Source organism: Cyclopterus lumpus, chromosome 15, assembly GCF_009769545.1.
Source record: "Cyclopterus lumpus isolate fCycLum1 chromosome 15, fCycLum1.pri, whole genome shotgun sequence".
Lineage (NCBI taxonomy): Eukaryota > Metazoa > Chordata > Actinopteri > Perciformes > Cyclopteridae > Cyclopterus > Cyclopterus lumpus.
Genome location: NC_046980.1, coordinates 14,176,422 through 14,200,893, shown reverse-complemented (window position 1 = coordinate 14,200,893; position 24,472 = coordinate 14,176,422). Strand labels below are relative to the sequence as shown.

Genomic DNA, 24,472 nt, shown 5'->3' with positions numbered 1-24,472 from the left:
CAGCAAGAAGTAACACATCAATGTCCATTTGGGCACCTTTTTATTGTTTTAAAGCATGTGACGCTGTCCTTTATTGCAGCTAGTTATGAAGAAGAGGTTAGCATTTGTGTGAGTAGGCCCCTCTATAGCAGTGGCCTTCCTTTCAAGATTATTGAACATTTTCCTGCTTCACCTTGACTTTGGACCAATAAGTGCCCATCTAGCGGACTCGCCCTCCATCACACCAGAATCTATCAGAAGGCCATGCCGTAAGCCATAACTAAGGGCTTCGATAATGGTTCCAAAATCAATTGTTAGGATTTATAGATCAGCAGCTCTCGGTAAGAACAGTACAATGTGGGTCGCCAGGTTGTCATTAATCATTTTGGCAATATACTTTCTTACAGCCTGTTGTTTTCGAACGTGCTTCTCTAAATGTGTGTTAATTAGTCACCTACTATTTTCATGCATTGCCTGTTAGCCTGTACCTTCTTCTTTTTTTTAAAGCTATTTAGATATGTGTTGCTTTGCTAGTGTGGGTACAGACTATATACTGTAGCAACAGATCAAGCCTCCTTTGAATATAGAAATGATTCCACTTATTGTGCACTAGTATTTCCTTATTTGACCAAGTGGCTAATGATAAACCCTACACACTGCAGCAGCCCCTCAGATGAGAAATGTAAACTTTTTCCTTGATATTAACTTGTATCATAAAAGGCAATGCCACTTACACTACTGTTACTGAACTTCTGGATAATTATCATCCTTGTATATCATGTTTTTTCCTTGTAATTATGTCATAATTCAAAGGCTTCCCTGGCGAGCTTAAAATGGTCAGGTACGTCATCATGTAACAAACTCTTCTCTGAGGAGCGGGCCTATTAATTGCTAGGATATAATTACACTCACAACACCCTGAGGGCCCGTCTCTTTCAGTCATCTCAGAGTTACTGCTCCAAACTATAATTAGAGAATGTAATCACACAGGTATGGACCTCCAGGATTTTTTTGTTAGCCCAACTGAAGGCTGATTGAAATGACATCTGTGGTTGGCAGGAAGTGTTTACGACCTGGCACGTGTTCAACGGCCACATGCAGTGGCACCGGGCAGCAAACCATACCAGCAGAGTTCACAATTCACATACACAAACATGCACACATGCACGGCTGGTTCTGCTAATTGGTTTGACGTGTGTATGTTCTTGGTACCTTGAGAGCGCTGTGCATGTGTGTCTCCCTCTGAATACCCTTGTGTGGTTATGCCACCCTTGTGTGGCACTTTTTTGCCAGTGTTAACAAGTGACCTCATCCCATTATAGCTTTCCAATCTCAAATGTCATCCAACAAACTACTCATTTCTCACCTCTTCATGCACTCTCTCTCTCTCTCGCCATTACCCACTCTGAAAGAGCTCAAGACAAGAGAACATAAAGCAACTGCACGCTATGAAGCGATTGTGAGTGATTTCCCAATGAGAAGTGATTAATCACTTGAGTTTCAACAACATTTCTGCAATGTAGGCCCCGGGGTTAAACCTGGATAAGTCTGAGTCTAGTGAATGTCTAAATGAATATAGTTCTGCTGCACCTTAAAGACTGTTACACAATCCCTTTTGTGGGTTATTTTTATCTTCTTCTTTCTCCGTGTTTCGATTCATAGTTTCATGGCTTTAGGAAGGCAACGTGTTGATCCACCACTTTGGTCCTGATTGAAATATTTCAATATATTATTGAATAATTTCCTCTTATGCCTCAATGAGGTTAATATGTCTCTAAATGTTAGTATGCGAACATGCTGTGCTAATATGGGTAACATAGCAAGGGATTTCCTCCTTTTTCTTATAACATAATGTGTATTGCAATGTGTGTTGCCAACCAGACAAAGCAGGGGCACCCTCAGGGTCCCAGAAGACTCCAAGCTCTCTGACAATTATTTTGTGGTAACTGAATGAATTGCAAAATATGTTTTTACTGTATGCACCGCATAAACCACAAAACCACACTATCATCTGACATTATAGGTTACCATAAGGTAAAACCTGCACACATAACTAATTTTCAAGTCCCCAGTGCATTAGACTACAACGTTGTACTCAATCAAGTAACCACAAACTAATTCAGTCGTAGCCCACACCTCATTTTTCCCCGGGGCCTCCTGCTAACCTGGCCCTGTCGGTAATATACTGTATCTGCATATGTATACATTTGTAAAGCAGGTGTTCTGTTTTTCTTTTGGAACTTGCAAAAAAAATCAGTAATCTGTGGATGCATTGAGCTTATACTGAATTTCTTGATTGAGACTTGCTTTTTGGAAAATGTGACTGTGTAAATACATGACTGTTTGATATAAACAGCTCACTTATCTATCTGATCCCAAACATTTTCAGAATATAAAAACAGGAAGAAATAGAGGGCAGTTATTGCATCACTGGGAAAGAGGGAACAATTTAACAGACATTACATTACTTACTGAACTTTCATGACTTTTTTTTCCTTCTCTGTGATCTTCATCCAATGACTCCGGCTGAGGTCATTTTAATAAATCTAACAACGAACAATGCAATGTCAAGCTACACGCAGAGAGATTAAGTTAATTATCTTTACCCTGAGTGTATTATTAACCAATAACAAGGGACTGTAAATGTTGCTCTTCTTAAGAAGTTCAGCACATGGTTGAAAAAAGTTGGTGAGCAATGTTTTCTGCTGGGGGTTGAATCATGCACGGACAGCAAAAAAAAGAGACCCAATGAGCGCGAGCAGAAGATGGGGTTAGGGGAACAATGACACATCGGGGATCATTTTACACGTCCCAACGCTGCTCTGACTAAAGCTCTAGACAGCAGAATGATTGAGTAACAACTTACCATAAAACCCCTCCCAACCAATTTCACTTCTAAATATGTTGTGTGTGGTTGTGTGTGTGTGTGTGTGTGTGTGTGTGTGTGTGTGTGTGTGTGTGTGTGTGTGTGTGCAGGCTTCACATTTGTCCCTCAGCACACATTGACTCAACATACTATATCATCATCCCCTCTGGATCTCTGTAAATAAGATAGATATGATGGCTAGGGCATCATGTTCACTGCATTTATCATTGTTATATTAATATTAAATCATCCTCACGTTTCCCCCAAAGCATTGGAAGAGCAGCGGGGCATTTCACACAACCGCTGCATTTTCCATTACTGTATATGAAGTTAGATCGTGTTCCCTTTGGTACAGGCACAGTGCAGTTTTCATTTGTTGTTTCTCTCTTTCACACAAGCTGTTGAATATAAAGGAAAAACACAACAACCTAGCCCCATTTATCCATCATATTTTATTCAACAATATAACTTTTGCTCTTTAGAGTACAATCAATATAAGATACATAATGACAAAAATATATATTTTAAATAGAAGAGAAACAAATTAAGGCATTTCAGTGAAGGAAGTCTTGACAGAATGAATGATAATATTAGTGATACATTGTTTTATGTTTACCTCTAAGGCCCCTATGCATGATGAAAAGATGGACAACTTTCTGCACTTGAAGTGGCGACAACATGTTGGTTTTCAGTGTGGTTTTCAGTGTGTCTGCAGTGTACAGTGTTTCAGCAATAAGCCAGAGGAGACACGCAGAGTCACGAAAGGCAAAGCAGGTAGTGAAAGATTTCTCATACTGACAAAAGCGGGATGGCATTGTATTAACACTTTAATAATCCCCTGTGTCACACATGAAACCAGCTACAGGGCAAAGCACTGTAATTATGTTTATCATACAAGTCAGCCTGGTGCAAGTGTGACTTCTTGACTGGGACCGACATGAAAAAGCCCAGCTGTTACTCTGGAGAATGGCACCAGTGAGCGGTCGATTGGCCGAGGTGTGTTATGAAAGCCACCATTTCCTCTGGGTGTTCTCGGGTTTAACAAAAAAAAAGAAACTCTGTTATTGCCTCTGTGACCGAGGTCTGCGAGGAGGGCATCACAGAAACGCATAAACAGCTCAGCCACATCCACCGAACCTGGGGGCACAAAACAAGCTCTTTCTCACTCTTCCCCTTACTCCCCATCTGTGTTTCACACTTTCACTTGCTTGCATGTGCACACACGCGCACACACACACACACACACACACACACACACACAGGTTTGTTACCTTGGTATGTACAAGACTTAACTCTTAAAAGTCTACGAGCATCAAGCCTGCCGTCATGTAAAGTTTAGTACTCTCTCAACTCTCCCTTTACACTTCTGAACTGTTCTGGGCTTCTCTGGAAATGATTACTCATGAGCAAAACTATACAGAAACATGCACAAACAGCATGGCGCAGCATCACTAACCCCTACAACATTTATCAACGAAAGCTCAGTCAATTATTTTTGTATCAAAAGCTGCTCATACTGGATATTTGTCATGTACATTAATATAGAAAATATGATTTTTTCTCTCTTTCTTACAACAGAGCGCTTCATTGATGCATACACAGGTTATTGGAAGGAGTTCTGGTCTTAAACTAAGCGATAAATGTAAGTACAGCTGCATCAGAAATCCATCACCGTTTGGATGTGTGTCCACTAGGCCTTTTTTCCTGAGGGCCACTGCTCTGTTTCCAGTAGTTTTTTTAGTATGCAAGCAGCAAAAGTAAAAATGCTCACATCCAGCATATTTCTTATCTTTCTTATCTCCACTTCGGCACTTAAAATTAAAAAAAAAGTTTTGTGAACTTTAAAGATGAGAAATATTTTAATGTTAAGTGCTGGCGTTGAAAAACAGTTTGTGCTTTCTCAGGACACGACAACCCTTCATTACAATGCTTCCCAGCACCTTGAGAGGAAAAGATGCCCAGTGGTCACATTACAGCACGGGCTGGGCTGTCATGAGCAAGCCTATTGGAACTGCTGTATGAGTCAGGGACAGCCTATGTTATATGTTGTATTGTATGAAAATGTACAGTATGTTATGCAGGCATCTGCTGTGTTACACTGCTATGTTTGCTGAACCAGACTTATGTGAGCTGCTGGGGATTGCGGCGTTCAGAAGGCGTAGGGCCCGACAATGATGGTGAGCCGGAGCAGAGAGCTGGAGCGGTAGTTCATGGTCAGATGGTGAGTGACCATCTCCAGGTCCACGACGTACTCCCTGGGGCCTGACAGAGACTTGGTGAGCACCAGCATGGCACTCACATTGCTGGAGCGCTGCAAGGAAACATAATCCATCAATATGTAAGGATGTAAACACAGATTTATCACTTGTTTTTTTCTTTTTGACAGTTTAACATTAGCGGGAGACTAACAAAATGCTAATGTTAGCACGGCAGATTTTGACAGCATCATGGTACTTTACCCGTTATCATTATCACCTTTTATCACCTTCCACAACAATTCTCGTTGACTTACCCGCAGGAAGAATTCTCCCGCCTCATTCCCAGCTTTGATCCTGAAGGTGTTCTGTGTGTTGGCGTACATGTTGGTGGCCTGAATCTGGAAGACGTCTGCTGGCACAGTCCGGTCCGCCTGGATGCTCATATACTTGTAGACAATTGACGGTGGGAGACCCTGGCACTCTACCTGAGACCGGCAGATACAGCGGCTGCAAACACACAACAATTAAAACAATCTTTGTGAAACTGGCTGCGCTGCTGATAGTGAAACCAAAGAGCTGCATGATGTTTACTGACTTCTCAGAGGTTTTGGCATAAGGTGCCTCACAGGGGTCTCTGGGATAGCAGCGAAAGCCTCCGTAATAGTTCCAGCACATTTCATCGTCGTGGCAGTTATGGGTCCCCGTCTCACACTCATTTATGTCTTGTGATTGGCAGGGTGACCGAGAGAGAGAAAAAATAAAATGAGTAGTCAAAAGTAGCTGGATGTAAATGCTACTATCCCAAAACACACACACCTCTACACACTTCATGAAACAGAGCTGTGAAAACCCAGTCAAAGTTCAGGACATGTACAATTTGGAAACTGTGTTGTTAGGGTTGTAGCTGCATTTCCAGCAGCTGTGGATGTGAAAGAGGAAAGGCTGCAGATCTGTAGCAGAGGGAAGCCCCTGATGTAACCCCACACAGGCCCAACTGCAGCACCATGAAAATAACCCCATCAAACATGCCCTAGACCACAGGGCTATTTCTGGCACAGCAACCTGGATTCATCACCATCAGGTCCATCTGACACAACCGGCCGGATTCATGGCTCTCTCTATAAAGCCTGCACCTGACCGAGGGGGAGAGGAAAAAATAACACTCTCCCTTTGAGCAGGCGCCAGAGCTTCATATAAATCTACTTCAAGAAAGCAACATCATGCATATAAATTCACAGAGGTGGCTTAGCAGGGCAACACAAAGTTGTTTCTGAATTATTTTTATGACAGTACTTGTAGAAAGTGGCTTTCATTCAAGTAGTGGCTGATAGCAGGAATGATCAAGTTCCTCTTAAGAGTGATCTTCAAAGAGTGGAGGAAGAGGAGGAGAGGCAAGAGAGAAGAATAACTTTGTTTGTGTGTGAAAACAGAGATGAGTGTAAGATAGATAAATTAAGAAGGGAATAAAGAAATAGATGAATATAAATAAAGGGAGAGGAAACAGGAGGACTGCAGTACCTTGACACACCCTGTTTCCCTGGAGCTGGTATCCTTCTGGACACTCACAGGAGTAACTTCCTGGGCTGTTAATACACTGGTACTGACACATGTAGCTGGAGAAGCTGCATTCATCAATGTCTGCACAGAAAATATGCACACACAAACATACATTAGATAATCAGCAGAAGGCAGTGCATGCAGACCACTGGGCATGAGATGCATGCTTTTTGTACAGTATATACTATGTGTGTGTGTGTGTGTGTGTGTGTGCGTGTGTGTGTGTGTGTTCACCTTGGCAAGAGACCGTGTCCTGTGCCAGCTCATAGCCCTGTTCACACTGGCAGAGGAAGGAGCCAATCAGGTTGTAGCAGTGGTGCTGACAGGGATTCTCCACATCACATTCATTCACATCTGGAACAAAAGCAGATGTGTGACATACCTGGAGTTAATACGGAGAGTTCTGGTTTATCACAACTTGGAGCTTGTTCTTCAATCCAATATTAATGGCCCCATGTTAACGGCTAAAGTGTTGCATAGATGAATGCAATGTTATCATCATAATGGATAGAAATGATGGCCAACATTATGTCAGTAAGACCCAAGTTGTAATAAACATGGAATTAGACTTTAAAAAAGAACTAACAAGGAACACAAACATACACATGTTTCAGTTTGACTGAGAGCAAGTCATGTGGTTTGATGGATTTCTAAATGTGTTTCAGCTCTCTATCCCAACACACAGCATGTTCAATAACGTATTTGACTTCTGCAGGAGGTTGACTGTGTGGGTTCAGGTTGCATGGTCAATCTCATGATAGCTGAGCTTCCAGGCATAAACACAACAGCTTGTGCACCATTTGTTTTGTTAAAGCTATTCCTGATCTTAAAATATCTTAAGAAAACTGAGGAATGAGAGCGACAAAGTCCGACTTTGGTGAGCTAAACCTGAGCTGACATCCCTGTGCTCTCGCGTAATCTCGGGGTAATTTTGGACAAATCCTTGTCGTTTGACCACCATGTCAAGCATTTGAATAGATCTTGTTTCTTTCACCTAAGAAACATCAGCAAATTGAGATCCGTTTTATCTACAGCTGAATTAGAGATGATCACACATGCTTTTATCTCTTCTCGTATTGATTACTGTAATGCACTTTTCTCCTCTTTCAGTAAATATGCGATTAACCGGTTGCAGGTAATCCAAAATGCTGCTGCCAGAATACTGACAAGGACAAATAGACGGTCTCACATCACCCCGATACTCAGGTCTCATCACTGGCTCCCTGTAGAGCATAGCATCCATTTTAAAATCCTCACCCTCACATACAGAACACGGCCAGACTCCTTCATATGTGGCTGAACTACTTTGCCCATATTCAACAGCCAGCAATGTCAGTCCCACATACTCGCCTTAAAACTTGTGGTGACCGAGCTTTTGAGGCAGTAGCACCAAAGCTGTGGAATGCTCTGGCTGCACCCCTAAGGTTTGCTGATTCAATAGTGTCATTTAAACACCAACTAAAGACATACCTGTTTACACTGACGTTTGGTTAATTACATATTCTATGGCCTGCTTTTTATCTGTTTTGTTTATTTATCTTTCTTATTTGTTTTATTGTGTTTTTTTTTACTGCACCATCTTTTACTATGTATTTTACTTTGCTCTTTTAACTGTTGAAATGTTTTGGCCCCTGTTATTGTCAATTTGTTTTAATTGACTACTGTACTGCACTTTGTGACCCTTTGTCTGTGATAAGTGAAATATAAATAAACCTTACTTACTTACTTACTCTGTATTACACCGCATCTCTCTGCACCTACCTGATTATAACTTGAGTTAATAAATGTTTCATTCATGCATTTTTATTAATGGCACTGTCAAGTATACATTTGGCTTTCCTTTGCCCTAGTATGCGGTTTTGTTTTGCTTGTATGTACACTAAAGCGGTAATTATGACTATTATAATAAACGCTTTAAGTAACAACAGGTGTCCAGATCTATTGAAAAAGTCAGCCTGCCAAAGCCAACACAGAACGTCTGACAAGCTGTCACTAAATGACAAAGCACTGTTGTACACATTGACACATGAGTAAACGTGGCTTTTCAGTGACTTACCAACACAGCTGTGGTTGTTGCTGGCCAACTTGTGACCTGCGTTGCACTCGCAGTAGTAAGAGCCCTGCGTGTTCACACATCTGTGCATGCAGTAGTGGGTCAGGGCGCACTCGTCTCTGTCTGCAGGGAAACAGAAACAGAGCAGTAAGCAACATTGCAGAGAAGCAATTATTGAAGTCAGTTGATAAAAGACAATACATTAACCATTTCGAAGGCTGCGTACCAGTTTTGATCATGTTATAAAGCACAGAGAGAGAGTGTGTTTCGCATCAACCACTCACCTGCACAGTGGTCTCCGTTCTTCTGGAAGCCTGGAAGACACTGGCAGGTGTAGGAGCCTCTAGTGTTGTAGCACGTCTGTTCAGGACCACAAGTGTGTCTACCTGTCGCACACTCATCTATGTCTGCAATAAACACACAAACACACTCTGAGAGGAAGCTACACCAAGTTAATGCCTCCTGTATGCAGGAACATGTGGCAGACAAAGAAACATGTCTGGACTGTATGTGCTCTGTGATCTGTGATGTGTGAACTGCTTTCAAACAGACAGTAAAAAGCTGTGATCACTGACACCATCACGTTTCACACATGGGCAAAAACACACATGTTCACACAGAGAATAAAAAGGGCTTTTATTCAGCAGCTCCGGGTGAAAACACAGATCATATCTTCTGCTAACAGGGCAGCTCTTTGAAGGGGGTTGTGTGTGTGTGTGCGTGCGTGTGTGTGTGTAAAGGAGAAAGAGAGAGAGCTCAAATGATAACTCATGTGCTTTCTAACATAACATAACAAAAGCACACATATCCACTTTCTATCCCTCTCACCATCATGAATAACTTTTATAACATGATACTACATTTCCCAAATCGAAGTCAAACCATTTGTACTGCAGTGAGAAATATCTTTACTGTAAACAACATTCATCACCAACTTAATAATAATGTTATTTCAGAGATGTAAATTCAAATGTTACCGACTAAAATATTAAAGTGGGAAAATAAGGAGATGATAAGGTGTTAAACTTCCAAAAAGTACCATTGTAAGCTATTAAGTTCCAAAAAAATGGGTACGATTTTACTTTTTATCTTAAACATGCAAACACGTTCTCAATTTAGGTTTGTTTGGAGCCAAAGCCTCTTTAAAAAAAGGCCTGTTCACTGTAACTGCCCCCTTTTTTTTCTTCCGTCTTCCATCTTCCATCTCCCCCACACAAATAGGCCCGTACTGTATACTGCCATCCCTGTGGGCCCACCAGCAGTCCTCTTGGGTGGTCTGACACAGCTCATCATATGCAGATAGCCAGTGGGCTTCAGTTTAACAGCACAAAAAGACAGTTATCCTCAATAACACACACGCACAAAAGAAAAGAAGGGGGGTTCTGAAGGATTGGGATTTGACACATGCGTAGTCAGAAGAACCAGAGAGGAAAAGCTGTTTTTACTGACAGAAATGATTGCATTATCTCTCCTGCAGGGAATAGATGCAATTAATGCCCCTGAGACAATAATACTCATGGAGCCGCTATTCATAGAAAACACACTACGATCAAACGTGTAAAGTGTATCAATCAAACCATTGAAATAAAGTACAGGAAAGCCCAACTTGCACCTGCACAGATATGTCAAACTGATAATATAATCATACTCTCTGTAAATATCTGTATTCAATTATGTTCTCACAGTATCGCAACAAACACATTTACCCGGTGAGGATCAATTTAGATCTTATCTTATATTCTCCTGGACATTGTCCATGTAATGTGGGCTCAGCTGGAAATGAGAGCCTCAAGTGCCCGAAATGCCTGAAATGCCACCATCCAGTGGGACTGGAGCTGGTTAGAAATTGGCTCTATTTGCTGTGGAAGAGCCACTGAAACAAAAGGTGTGAGAGACGGTAAGGAAAGGGAAGAGGGCTGACCTGTGCTCAACTCTCTCAGAGCACAGTGATAAGATGAACGTAGTACATTAGGGACAAAAGCAGGGCTTATCTAAAAAGGTGCACCTGAGAGACAACAGATGCACAGACTACGCGTGTTGCTCACGTCAGTGACACCCCTTACCCCTCACGTCAGTGACACCCCCTTAATGAAGGTCAAAGGTGAAAAGCAGTGTTGTTCTGGACAAGCTAACGCTTTGATGTGGCCTGAAAAGGCATCTGGGAAAGTGCATCTGCATCCACAGAGCTGTGGCTCGCTACCATACAGATTTGACCTCTTAGACCAAGAGATCTATCTAGTCTAGATGGGGATAATGTGTATTTCTCCATATGGCGTGTAAGTGCATCCACACAACAGATTTGTTTTTCTGCATTATTTGTAGAGATTTTAATATTAAGTTGCATCTGTTTGTGTGACAATACCAATAATGTCTAACATCATCCATTCAGTTAGTAATACAGTATATTCATGTTAATAAATGTTATTATATGTTTGAACGTGCAGAACATTGTCTTGAGAACACAACAATACATAAGCCACAGCATTAGCCCTGACAGGTAGCTACCAAAGCTAGCAAATGTAAACCACAAGCTCACCTTTACATAATTATATTACATTACATTACCTTACATTACATGTCATTTAACTGACGCTTTTATCCAAAGCGACTTACAATAAGTGCATTAAACCATGAGTCCAAACTCAGAACAACAAGAATCAAGCAAGTACAATTTCTTCAATAACGTTAAACTACAGAATACTATCCGTAAGTGCCATTTAAGTACTACTAAAGTGCTAAACAACAAAGTGCAATCGGTAAGGGACATTTAAGTGCTACTAGAGTGCTACTACGGCTCTACCCTCCCTATTCAAGGTATAGTCGAAAAAGATGTGTTTTTAGTTTGCCACGGAAGATGTAGAGACTTTCTGCTGTCCTGATGTCAATGGGGAGCTCGTTCCACCAAACAGTCGTGATTTTGTTGAGTGTTTAGCTCGAAGTGAAGGAGCTACAAGCCGATTGGCAGAAGCCGAGCAAAGTGAACGGGCTGGGGTGTACGGTTTGACCATGTCCTGGATGTAGACCGGATCCGATCTGTTCGCAGCACAGTACGCAAGTACCAATGTTTTGAAGCGGATGCGGGCGGCCACCGGTAACCAGTGAAGGTCGCGGAGGAGCGGAGTAGTGTGGGTAAATTTCGGGAGGTTGAAGACCAGTCGAGCAGCTGCATTCTGGATGAGCTGTAGAGGTCGAATGGCATTAGCAGGTAGACCTGCCAGGAGGGAGTTGCAATAGTCCAGCCGTGAGATGACCAGAGCCTGGACCAGAACCTGTGCCGCCTTCTGAGTGAGAAGGGGTCGTATTCTCCTGATGTTGTACAGCATGTACCTACAGGAGCGTGTTATTGCGGTAATGTTGGCAGTCAGGGAGAGTTGACTGTTGAGTGTCACACCGAGGTTCCTGGCAGTCGGAGTCGGAGCCAGCACTGAGTTGTTGAAGTTAATAGTTAGGTCGTGGGTGGGAGAGCCTTTTCCTGGAGTCTTGTCCGGGTTAATTTTCAGGTGGTGAGCGGACATCCACTGAGAGATGTCGGTCAGACAGGCAGAGATTTGTGCTGCTACCTGTGTTTTGGATTGGGGAAACGAAAGGATCAGTTGGGTGTCGTCAGCATAGCTGTGGTAGGTGAAGCCATGCGAGCGAATGACAGAGCCAAGAGAGTTGGTGTACAGAGAGAAGAGAAGAGGACCAAGGACTGAACCCTGAGGGACCCCAGTAGTCAGAGGACAAGGCTCAGACACAGATCCTCTCCAGGTTACCCGGTAAGAGCGATCGGTGAGGTAGGATGAGAAGAGTGAGAGCGCGGTGCCTGAGATACCCAGGTCCTGGAGGGAGGACATGAGGATCTGGTGATTCACTGTGTCAATAATAATAACAAGGTAACGTGTTTGTCAGAGAAAAAAAATGGTGAAATCCTGTATATATATATATATATATCAATGAAAAACTTAAATGAATGCCAACAAATAGTTGAAGCCGGGATCAAATCCCTGTGAATCCCAACCACGCCTACTTACTGGAGGAATTTGGTGATTCATTGAAACTGGAAATGCCCTGCCTTCTGGCAATAAATTCAGACAACACATGCCAGAGACTCCTAATTCCTGATCAAATAAACTTTTTATGTTTTCATGGTGCCAAGAAGCAGACAATCAAACTGTGATGCAAGTGAGATGTTATGATTTTGTTATGAGATATTTGGCGACATCTTTAGTTCTTCAGTCATGTCAGTGATAAATGAACAAGACTTAGTTTAGCGCGTCAGCGTGCACATATTTACTTCATGGTCATCATTTTTGCAGGTTTATTGATCTACAGGACAGAAAAGTAGCAATAACAGGTCTGAGAATCACCAAAGTTATAACAGTTCATCTTGAAACTCAGTCTCTTCAGGTCCAACACATGCTCGCTCCCAACTCATCAAATGCCGACACCAGTCAGGAGCCCCCAACTTTAAGCTACGATGCTCTAAGTACTCCTCCAGAGTCAGGTTTTGATGTGGCAAGAATCGTGTTTCAATTTCCACTCCTTACATGAGTGTTTTTTCAAAATAAACTTCCATCTTTATAGAAAGATGAGCGTCTGATAGTGATGTGGGTGGGTTTACAGCTGGTGTGTCGCATACAGACGCTAAAGGGTGCATCCGTGCGTTGCTATCCGACGCCGAGGGGCACTGAACAACCCTCAGTGAAATTTCAAAGGATTTCATGGCAATTGATGAAATAGTTGTTGAGACATTGACCAAAACCAACATAGCCATTCCTACAGCCACGCCACTAGTGCTGCTAAGCTTCAGGGCTTCTTAATGGGTACTTTGTTCACATTTTAGTTTGTTTTCACTTTGCAGTGCTGTTATTGCTTGAATAGTGAGCAATCCATTGGTGTAAGCAATTATTTTCTGCAGCATTATTGCCAGATCAGATATGCAGTTGGACCAAGAACCAGAACTAGTACCAGAATCCATCAAACAAGGTGTCGCTGGTGCAGGGCAGACATATGCAGCTGGATCAAGTTCCAACACTCTTCTACATCAGGTGTAGAAACTAATTGTTGGTTTGAAGTAACTGCACAGAAGAAGTTCTGTGTACGGAAAAGTCAGAGTCATCCTCAGCCCCTTTAAGAAAGCTTGGAGAGCTGTAAATGAAAGCATATGAGCTGAATGCAATCCAAAGGTTCATTCACGGGAATATCTTGTGGTTACTGCTACTTTGTCACTAAACCTTTAAGACGCTGCCAATACAACGTTCTACAAAAGTTTGTGTGTGCGTCCGTACAAGTGTGTGTTTGTGTGTGTGCGTGTGTGTGGGTGTGTGTGTGTGTGTATGTGTGTGTGTGCAGGTGGGATGGGAGGGCATCCCACACTGGCTGGCTCTCCGGTCCCATAAAGCCTCCACAGCTCACCACATTCAGTACAGTCCATATAGTTTACACAGGAAAGCAGATTGTACCATCAAATGTGATGATGTGTTGCGTGTGGGGAGAAGTGACTGTTCTCTGAGGTCAGATTTTTTTTTTTCTTCAGAATTTATTTAACACAGCTTACAAGTTTCCTCTAAAGCGAGCCTGCTGTAACATCACAGGGAGAGATAAGGCTGTCCAGCGGCAGAGTGGAAGATGTGGAAGGAAAGAATGAGGAGAAAGGGTGGAGGTCTTTTTTTTTCTTCTTTTTTTTTTTAAACAAAAAAGGGCTTTTTAAGATTTGAAGTTAGATTTATGGCCGTGTGTGCATATGTGATGTCAGAGTTAAAAACTCCTTGCTTTTCAGGGAGATTAATTCTAAATGCCTTGTGGGAGTTGGGGGAGTAACGGGGATGGCGGCAGCTCAAAGAATGTGAGAGTGTGTGTAATGGACGAGTGGGTGTGTGTGCATCAGAGGTCCTGTTTGAGGTGCTCGAACATTAAATGGCCTTTTACAATGTTTAACAGAATGAGTGATACACCCTGAAGAGATGTTTGGTGTGTTACTGCATGCATACGGCTGAGAAAGAAACAGCATATGTGTCCAAAACAGGGACTTAAAATTAGTTTGGCCAGAATTCAGAACAATGTGTTATTTTCTCCAGATTCAAACCGACATGATAGGGCTTGTTGTAATTATCACTTGAGAGCATTTAGTCTTGTTTTCACTGAACCACTGCAATGGAAAGCAGGAGCTGTTCCAAAGAACAGTTGGAGTCATCCTGCTGTTGGACAGCATCTCTGTTTCCCTCTGATTATTGGATAATTCAATCTTTGGGAAATCAGGGTGCAAGATGTGCAATGTTAATAGCCCATAAAGTGTCACAACGTCAAATTTATTAGCACGTTGTACACCGAGCGTTTGATTTTGCTTAACCTCAAACACCTTAATATCAGCCCTGTAGCAATTGTTGCACCGCACATTGTTTCACTCGTGTATAATTCTCTCTGCAATGCAGTGTGAAATGCAGCTATCTATTACCAGCTTGAACAAGACCTCAGGACAAATGGGAGTGGTAGTGTTTCCCTTTCAAAGCAAGTCCAAACACAAGGCAGATAAGAAATCAAAGAATTCAAGACACTCTCACCTTATATTCTGTGTATTTCTATCTGTATTATGCCATGACATATTTCCATGCTCTTGCTATTTGTACCACTCCCAAGATTCCCCTCTCATCGCTCTCATTGTTCAGTAGGAACAGGAGTTTTCGACGTGCTGACACTTACTAACTGATTTGTGAGTTTGTTCCACACTCCATCTAAAGGTCGGGTAGAGTCTTGACATTCTTGAAAATCCGTCCAGTGTGCCAGCTACATTCCTGACTGATAATAATCCTTCCTGTTACTCGGAAAGATATCTAGAAAAAAGAAGCGCTGAACAACTCTCCTGCTATTCAATGCGAAGACCATCACTCTGCCCACCTGACATGTCGGTAGTCACACTGCGGCAGCCATTCGCGGCCTTCAGAGCTAATTTGTGGCATGGAAGGAATGAAACCTGAAAATATGGTAGAAATAGAAGTGTGAAAATATGCATCAAAGGGGAAACAGTGTGAGTAACACAAACCCTGCGATCGCATGTGAGTGTCACCCAGCTGAGCGCAATAGTGATTTATAGCCGCCCTGTGTCCCTTTCCATCATGAGGTAAACGGAAAGAGCAACACATGTGAGCACATCAGAGGAGGAAGCAGCTGGCCGTTGGACAGGCACCGACCTCAGGGAGAATAATAACAACAACATTAAGCACTTACGCTGAGGAGGCACGGTGAAGCTGCTTCCCCCCTGGCTCCTCTCTGCCATCGTTGATGTGATGGCAGCAAGGAGCCAGCAGCAACACCACAAGCAATAACAGCATCCTGTCCAGGAACAGTGCACAGGCCCACAGAGGGGCTGCCTGCTGGATCGTTGGATTGTAAAGCTGAAAGGTCTTTTCTGGCAGCGTGAAGAAGCTGTAGCATCCAGTCACCATGGTAAAAACCCGTAAAAACACTGCTGGAAGTCATTCCCTGACATCGATTTCGAGACTCCTCACGTAGTCGATGTTTTAGGATGTTTCAATCAAACTTGACTTCTTGGTATCTAAGATAAAGAAATTAAAACTGTGTATTGCCATGAATACACCTGTCAAAATACCTCTATTAATTAAAAGATCATTAAAGAATCGGGAACTTCTTTATCAGAAACTCATGAGTTGCTACAGCAAATGGAAAGTGAGTTCTGAAAGTCAGAAATCTCCTGATTCACTAGAACTGACTTTAAAACATGACAACTACTTGATGTTTGAGTCAGATACAGATGTGAAGTAGCTTGAACATCTGGTTATAGTGATTATTTAACAACTGATTTATTTTTTGGGCCATTGAGGTACTCCAACATTGCCATTACTAGAAAGCATCTACCGGCTACGCTGAAACTGCAGCGTAACAGGTTCAATGTTGAGTCGGATCCTAAAATCATAGTGTAGGGCACCAGGACAATCACATGGTGAAGACACACTGATGCAGGACAGTGCAAATCATCAGTCTGAGAGCAGGTGGAAGACAAGAGCTTAGCTGGTAATAGGAGGGTTCAACAGGTACAAAGGTGTGCCTCAGGTGTCTTTTTGTCTGAGTAACCCTAAACAAAGTGGCTCCGCTTGTGTTTGATCCCACTTCCTCAACAAAAGCAGAGCAGGGTGATTTTAAGGTGTCACATTCACCTCAGAAGTCTTCCTTCTCTGTGCAACAACCTTCTCCGAAATCTGTGTTGCTGATCTTTGATTTAGGGGAAACAAATACTAACAGGGTAACATCTGAAGGAATTTCCTGAAAAACTATAAACGCTCTGCGGATATCATCAAATCTTTTTACATGTCGGTGGATGAGCAAAGACTGGGTGGCTGGGTCTTGTTTCTTCAAGTGCAAACGCCAGGATTAAATGACAACTAGTGGAGCTGTAAAGTATAAACTGCAAAGGTCAAATCGTGCAGCAGCGTCTCGTTGCACTTTCTCTGCTTGTTCTGCTCTCTGCATTCCTGCTCCTCGCAGATCGATCCGATGCTTATCTGTCAAAGGTGGTGAGTAATTCCTACCATCACACAAGATGGGAGCAAACGGAAAAAAACAACCACCACTGACATTCCAGAGATATTCCTCCCAAGTGCATTGCATCTGTGTGGAAAAATGTTATTGCATGCACTCTGCCTTGTTCGGAAAAGTACACAAGTTCCCTGTCACACAGGGATTAACGGCCTTCGTAGAACATAGTTGGAAAAGATTTCACTGCAGGTGAAGAGCGTCCAGACGCAGCTGAAATCCGTCAAGCATGTAGGTGATAATGTGGCCTGCATGACCTCAGGAAACCAGACAGGTAAACAGGAGTGGCATGTCCTTTCATGCCCCATACTGCAGTGCATTAGTATCTAATTTAGACATGAAATATAAGTAAACTCAGGACTTGTAAAACATGATATGTATCATTCTCTCTGGCCAAAGTGATATCCCTAAAGCCACTGAATACAGTAAAGTTAGTTATGAGGACAAACAATGTTCAACTGTAAATGAGGATCATAAAATAACTGCTTTCTATTTTTCATCAGATTTAACTAATGACTGCGTTTGATGGACAACCTTCATTTCAAGGAGGAAGTGATCTCACCTCTGCTGTAAATAAGAGTTAATATGCATACATACGACTACAACAAGCCACTTGTAGGCATCTACTGGCAGTAAACACAGTTAGAATGTGTGTGTGTGTGTGTGTGTGTGTGTGTGTGTGTGTGTGTGTGTGAGTGTGTGTGTGTGTGTGTGGAGGGTGGGGGAGGTCATGGAAATGTGGGGCATCATTAAGCTGTCACACATACAGTAAAGGTTCAGAGTGTCTCCGTGTGGCTGGGGCTGGAGTCGTGCGCCAACTTCCCCGATGTGTCACTGCAACAACACAAACGTGGGCTCATGTTCACACTCAGGGTCAAAGAGCTTCATCGCCCATTTGCAAAAATGGGAACAAATATTAAAGCTTTGTTTAAAAACAAAAATATTGTGTTGAATTGTATCATATAAATTGGGGTTTGTTTTTTGCTTTTAATCAGCATAAAGAATAGTGCAGGAAAGATAAACTTTTTTTGTTTTAGAAACTGTTTTCCTAACAATTTATATTTGGATAATCTCTCTACTCTTCGCTACACACTCAGCAGTAAGTCACCAAAGAAAGTCAGCATTAGCAGAACCCATGACGTTGGTACAACCTGGCTTGGCCAGTACTCTAGTCAGTCAGCCTTTCATCCTCCCTTTGCCCTACCTGACTCGACACTCAAGGTTTCCTTCCCAGAGTGAAGGAGCCTGATGTAAGCGCCATTTGATACATTGAGGTCCCCCCCCCCCCCCCCCCCCCCCCCCATTGAAAGCAAGATACAAACAGCCACTGTGGAACCAAAAAAGAGAAAAGACAATTCTGTGTCCGAGAACAATTGGCTCATTGTAGCGAGTTAAAGGTAATGACAGAGAAACCAGAGACTGATGTAAACAAAGATTATTTCACTCCACCAACAGACACATACGCCCACGAGACGCCTTCCAGTTAAAGCTCCAGTCATTTCAAAGCAATAACGCGGACATCAACAGCCTATCTTTGTTTAGCCCATGCACTGAAACGGCACGCCAGCGAATTAAGTATTAAGCCCATGCCAGCTTGCTTATGTGGTTACTTTAGCTGATATGCTGCCATGTTTTACACTCTAATAAAACCTAATTGGGTTCCAATTCAGACAATCATATAAAGCACCTCACACATATCTTTGCCCCAGGTGTAAAATCAATGTGTTAATTTCACTGCAGCTTTGTGACCACAAGCCTCACCACATACCTCTGCCTACTGGCAAGAGGAGCTCCTAACCACCGAACACATGACATTTACGGCACTGCACTTACGGCACTACCTTACATTATATTTATACAGCTAACCCTACATATGCACACTCACCATCCTGATCTCTCACAGACCAAGAGAGATGGCAAGGGAAAAGCTAGAGCCGGTTACGAGTATCAGAGATTCTCTCTCTCAGGTGCAGCTGCATCTGGCACAAAGCAGTGAAGAGCACTGCTGTGTGTGTGTGTGTGTGTGTGTGTGTGTGTGTGTGTGTGTGTGTGTGTTTGTATAAATGTAATCTTCAAACCACTCCCCATTTGTGAAGATCAAAGAGTCTTGCCAAAGCACAAGATCACACCCACACAATTGTCTGCAGCGACCTAAACCTCAAACTGGTCACGGCCCAGGGATGATCGACTGAAGGTATACAGGCTATATGTGAGATCAGAGCTCGCTACTATATTATAAAGGTCTCCTTGATTTTCCCCAGAAGCAAATGACCTCAACACACAATTTCTAAGAGTTTAGAACACATCACAGTGAGAAAAGCCGAGAAGCTTGCAACACATCTGGCAGCTACGCATGGTTTAGCTGTTGATGACTGTCAGACATATGGATGAACAGTTCACCTTTGGAGCTCATTGAGGCTCTAAAGTCGTTAGCAAGTAATCATCAAATACCTGCTTGGCCCTGCTAAAGACACATTCAGACACACGCAGCACTGCATCTTGCTAAGAGAAACAAAAGCATACTACTGATATTCAGGAGATAAAAAGCACTTCTCAATATTGACATTTAAAAAAGGTGCAAAGTGTAAGATCCTGGACAGAATTTCAGTTTAAAGTGTTAAAAAATAAACTGAAATGAATTATCAACAGAATGCGAAGAGGTCACAGTGTTGACGTTATGTCATAGATTCCTACATATTGTCTACGCAACACAATAAATAGAAGAAGTCTTCGACATAACATCTGGAATGGGCATTCTAAACTCCCGCTGTGTCTCCCGCTTACACATTGCACTTCATATTCTGATGAAATAACAGAAAGAACTTTTTTTTATGGAGAGAGTGTGGCAGACATCCCTTTTGCACTTCTATACTATATTTTAGTTACACCTCCCCTCCTGCTGACAGACTCCTATTTCTCTCGATGGGTGTCTTGTCAACACCACTTGCTGAGATAAGAGGATCCGTCTCCATGTGTTGGTGTAAAGCCATCAAAAATTAAAGGCTCATTTTTCAAGTTACTTTGATACTTTGTATCATCTTGTAGCTGAACAAAGAGAGAGGAGTGCCTGGGCAGCTGATCTTACCTCTGCAGAGGTTCTGCTCATCTGCAGTGTATCCGGATGTACAGCGGATGGTCCGACTGGATTGAGAGACCCCCATGTTTCCTGTCGACCATGGGAGCAGAGGCTGGCTTGGTGGAGCAGCTGGAGCAGCAGGGACAGCAGGGACAGCAGGGACAGCAGGGACAGCAGGGACAGGAGGGATAGATCCTGGCAGCGGCACTTGCTCGCCATCCTTACTGATATAGATGACGGCGCTTTTGGGGAGGCACAGGTATCCACCAAAGTGGTTGATACACTGCATCCCTCCTTTGCATGCGTCGTCTAACAAGGCACACTCGTCGATGTCTGACAGGCAGATAGAAAGACATTACATATGACATTTCGTGTGGGGGAATTATTCCAATTGGTTAAAATGTTAATATTAAAGCTCATTAGCTTAGTTGAAAATATATGAAAAATAAATACACATTTAAACTAATTAAGCATGAAAAGCTGCCCAAATGTATGATAACTGATGCTTAACATTTCTCACCTCGGCACTGCTCTCTGACTCTGTCATACTCATACCCTTCTGTGCACTGTGAAGGACAGATAAAGATTACCATGAAATTATACATATTTGAGTGTCCTTGCATGTGTATCAACATCATATAATAACAATAAAAGCATGAACCCTGATGTCTCCATCAGCTAATAGTACACAGCATCTCCAGCATGCCAGGTTGTGTTAAACCTATACAGAAAAACACAGACTGATAAAAAAAAAAAATCTCACTTACTGTGTAGAAGACCGGGTCCTCAGGCTCCTGAGAGAGGACGTGTGTGAAAACCGCACAAAGACACACGCAGATCCCCAGCATGTCGACCAAACGTGGGAGCAGCACTGTAACGAGATGCAGAGGAACCAAATGGATAGAGCGTGCAAGATCATTTTTCGCTTGACAAGCCTTCAAGTTTTAATACCAGCTATTACATCATTGATGGCATTGCTTAACGAGTCCCAACATCTCCCGCTGCTGGCGTGATGTTTATGTTGGCACCACTCCAGCCAAATCTGCGACTTCAACTAAGTGAAGTGTTTTTCTGCTGTTTTTCTCCAAAAGGATTAGTGCGTAATACGCGTAAAGATCGTGCGTAAACATGCCCTCCTGTGTCAGTCAGTGTCAGGAAAATTAACGACTCAATCAGCCATGCAGAGCTCATGTTGAGTCAAATTATGTATTTGCACAAAACGTGTCCAATTTAACAATCGGCCCGATACAATATTATTCTGCTTTGTTCAAGAAACACTTGTTACTGGTCGATTTCCCGACAACAAGCGAGCGACATCAGAAACAAGTGCTACTGCACATTTTGTTTAACTTGTTTCAACATTCACACTCGCTAAACGGCTCTCATTGTTATCCGATTAGAGCGCTGTGCTCTATGCAGTCATCCCGTGGCGCCTTGGAGACGTACCTGCAATTACCTGCGGATCTCCAACTCTCCTGGCGCGCTGAAGGAAACGTCCCCGGTTTATTGTTCAGTCGCAATCCGAGAGTGCGCGCCTAGCAGACTGGCGTTTGAATGCAAACGGTGCAGTGGATGTTAGATCGTTGGAGGAGTGCAAGCAGCACTTGTGATGAACATGCGGCTCGAACAGTATGACATGTTGGGGGCGGTGTACCGGGCAGGTTGAGCTCCGGGTTTCTCTCTCACCGGGGAGCAGTAAACGATCAGCAGGCTACAGTGGCTCCCTCTATGGACTGATGACTAGTGATAAATTAAGGTAATCATCATAATACATCGGCAACCTATAATTTATTGTACACATTATAGGTTATCCAAATAAGCTTTATAAAATATGTTCATTGTACCAGTGTTCTTTGACCAACACTGTAGGGAGTTTAAAGTGATAGTCCTTATTTTTATATGATTTCAATCGTTTTCTAAGAGGAAATCTGGGGCCATACACCTTTTAGTTTGTATAGGTCTGCACCATTTCTGCATGTTATTTTAAGAAGGAGCTTCCATGACTTTTGGGGTTGTAACTTGCATACCCTGTCATGCTGTGGGGGGATATGTAGTATGTGTGTGCAGCAGGTGTTAAAATCAAATATTGTGTTGAAGACCTGTGTTAGCAACCACTACATTAGCCTATAATAGATGTCATTGTGTTTACAAGATGCCTGCACTTCAGTAACATCTGCTGGAATTGGCATGGCTTCCTGGATTTCCCATGTGTGAAGAGACAGCAAGTTATTTTGTGTGTGTGCGTGTGCGTATGCCAACTGCTTGCTGATAAAAGTGGATAGAAATGGACTTGGCACCATATCCTTAAATGCTGACCTTTCCTTACAGGGTGTGGATGACATGAGGATTGCAGATAGATTCTGCATGGTGCGATACCCTGCAGGTGCAGAATCAAACACCAGTCTTTTTCTGGCAGAAATCTGATTGTTTTCTACCAAGACACAAGTCCAGTATGTACTCTTTAAAGTGAGTACTTATCTTGTAATCAGAGGGCATTTACCAGGTTAAACACATTAAAACGGGAAATTTAAGATCCAAGTTTCGGTCATGCACTGTATTCAAGTCCGCTCACATGATGAGAATAATCCGAATATGGCAAAAGATTAAACTACAGAATATGCAAATAAATAACTTGTACAAACATAGATAACCCAAAAAAAGAACTGCGCAAAGGCTTGACTCTTCACTAAAAGTTTATTTTACTTGGCAAGCTATTTAACAGATGCACAAAAAGACAGATACATTGAGATAAAGCACTTGAATAATCAAAGTAGTTCATAGAGATTAATAGAAGATGTTATCCAAGACTGATGAAAGAGGATAAGAGCACATTCCCCGAGGTCCTATTCTTCACCGGAAACCAAATGAGAAAGTCATGCTTGCAAATTACAGAGGTGTTGGTGTCCCAACACCCTAAGGGCTAATACACTAGTGAGGTACATTTTCCAGAGCAGATAAGGAGCCGGTACTCTGACGTTTCTTTCGATGCTGAAGGCAATGCATCAGGTACTGTTGGCAATTAAGCATCAGCCAATCAGTTCCTGATGCAGTATCATCCACATCAGAAAGTTCTTCCTTCGCCCCAACATCAGTGCAGGCGCAGCAAAAGGTGAAAAGTTCACAACACATTTTGATCCTCGGCAATATCTCTTCATGGTGAGATGAGTGATTTAAAAAATACTCATAGAAACAAGCCATTATTATTCTTTTGATGCTACGATAATTCAATAGCTACTGTACAGTACACATCATTGTAAGTCAAGATGGCAGCAGCATCTGGAAAGTGAATTAATGCTAATTGAAAGTGGGCATGCATTATGAAAGAGCTGCAAGAGATGAGGCTGCACTTCAAAAGACTGTCGAAAAGAAGAAAAAAAAGTAAAAGTGGGGAAGGGGGATGCAAGAGGAGGAAGCGCAGACAGAGAGGGTGCCTGTGAAACGCGCTTGTGTAATTGCAGTGACATCTTCATTGAGAGCCCTCCATCTCTTTCCTGTGTGCTCCAAAGGGCGTCGCTGACGCCGGTCGATGGGGAGAGCAGCCGAGGCGCTGTGTTTAGCATAATCCCAGAGGCCATTGTGAGAGCAGCTACTGAACGACTCACAGTTGCCAGCTGAGATTTCACCAAAACACAGCAGAATGCAAGGAGAAGGGGAATAGACAGGAAAAGCAGAGGTGGAGGAGGGGTAAACATGGGTAAAGGACTCAGGCCAGAGACAGGAGGATTGATAGTAGCAAAAATGTAGATGTGTCAAATATTACTTTATATAGACATGTAATATTTAGTATGGTAGGTAGGTATAGTGCTGTGTTGGAGCGGGATGGCAGGATGGTTGTGGGAGCAGGGCGGTGGTGGTTATCTGTGCAGTTTGCACAGCATCAAAGAGGCAAAGTGTGAAACATGTTTTCTTCCAGGTGGACTGCACCTGTTGGCCCTCATTCAGGACTACAATGTAATAATACCCCCTGTTCTTCTTTTAAACAAGCACTAACTGTTTTGACTTGTAATCGTGAGGCATGAACAGATTAAACAAAAGTGTCTCATGGCGACATCTCTTTTATTGTGCAATCATCATTACCTTAAGCTAGAGCGTGAAATCCTCTTTGATCACCATTTCACAAAGGCAGACAGTTTTGAGCCAATCTTTGGTAAACAATTTGATCTCCTCCTGACATGTTACAGAAAACAGTGAGATGAAAAATACGTTTCATTATA

At 42.6% G+C, this 24,472-nt stretch overlaps 1 protein-coding gene across 2 annotated transcripts; it reads right to left on the bottom strand.

The window, feature by feature from the left end:
- Window positions 1–3,284: 3,284 nt before the first annotated feature.
- On the bottom strand, window positions 3,285–21,874 carry efemp1 (EGF containing fibulin extracellular matrix protein 1). Of its 2 annotated transcripts, none has more exons than XM_034552853.1 (11): window positions 21,705–21,874; window positions 21,026–21,129; window positions 20,779–20,824; window positions 20,268–20,591; window positions 8,938–9,060; window positions 8,657–8,776; window positions 6,835–6,954; window positions 6,562–6,681; window positions 5,639–5,765; window positions 5,358–5,550; window positions 3,285–5,156 (listed from the first exon to the last, which is right to left on the bottom strand). In XM_034552853.1, exons 2-11 carry the CDS (start codon window positions 21,104–21,106, stop codon window positions 4,995–4,997), a joined length of 1,416 nt encoding a protein of 471 aa, XP_034408744.1. In that variant the 5' UTR covers window positions 21,107–21,129; window positions 21,705–21,874; the 3' UTR covers window positions 3,285–4,994. The 2 variants fall into 2 exon arrangements, with proteins under 2 accessions (XP_034408744.1, XP_034408745.1); XM_034552854.1 differs by having other exon boundaries at window positions 21,715–21,874.
- Between the last annotated feature and the right edge of the window lie 2,598 nt (window positions 21,875–24,472).

Excerpts from the sequence above, each read along its gene's own strand:
- efemp1 (XM_034552853.1), bottom strand. The coding sequence starts at position 21,106 with ATGCTGGGGATCTGCGTGTGTCTTTGTGCGGTTTTCACACACGTCCTC. Across the intron at positions 6,955-8,656 it reads CAACAACCACAGCTGTGTTG|ATGTGAATGAATGTGATGTG; the intron begins GTAAGTCACTGA and ends CTTTTGTTCCAG. Across the intron at positions 6,682-6,834 it reads GGACACGGTCTCTTGCCAAG|ACATTGATGAATGCAGCTTC; the intron begins GTGAACACACAC and ends TTTTCTGTGCAG.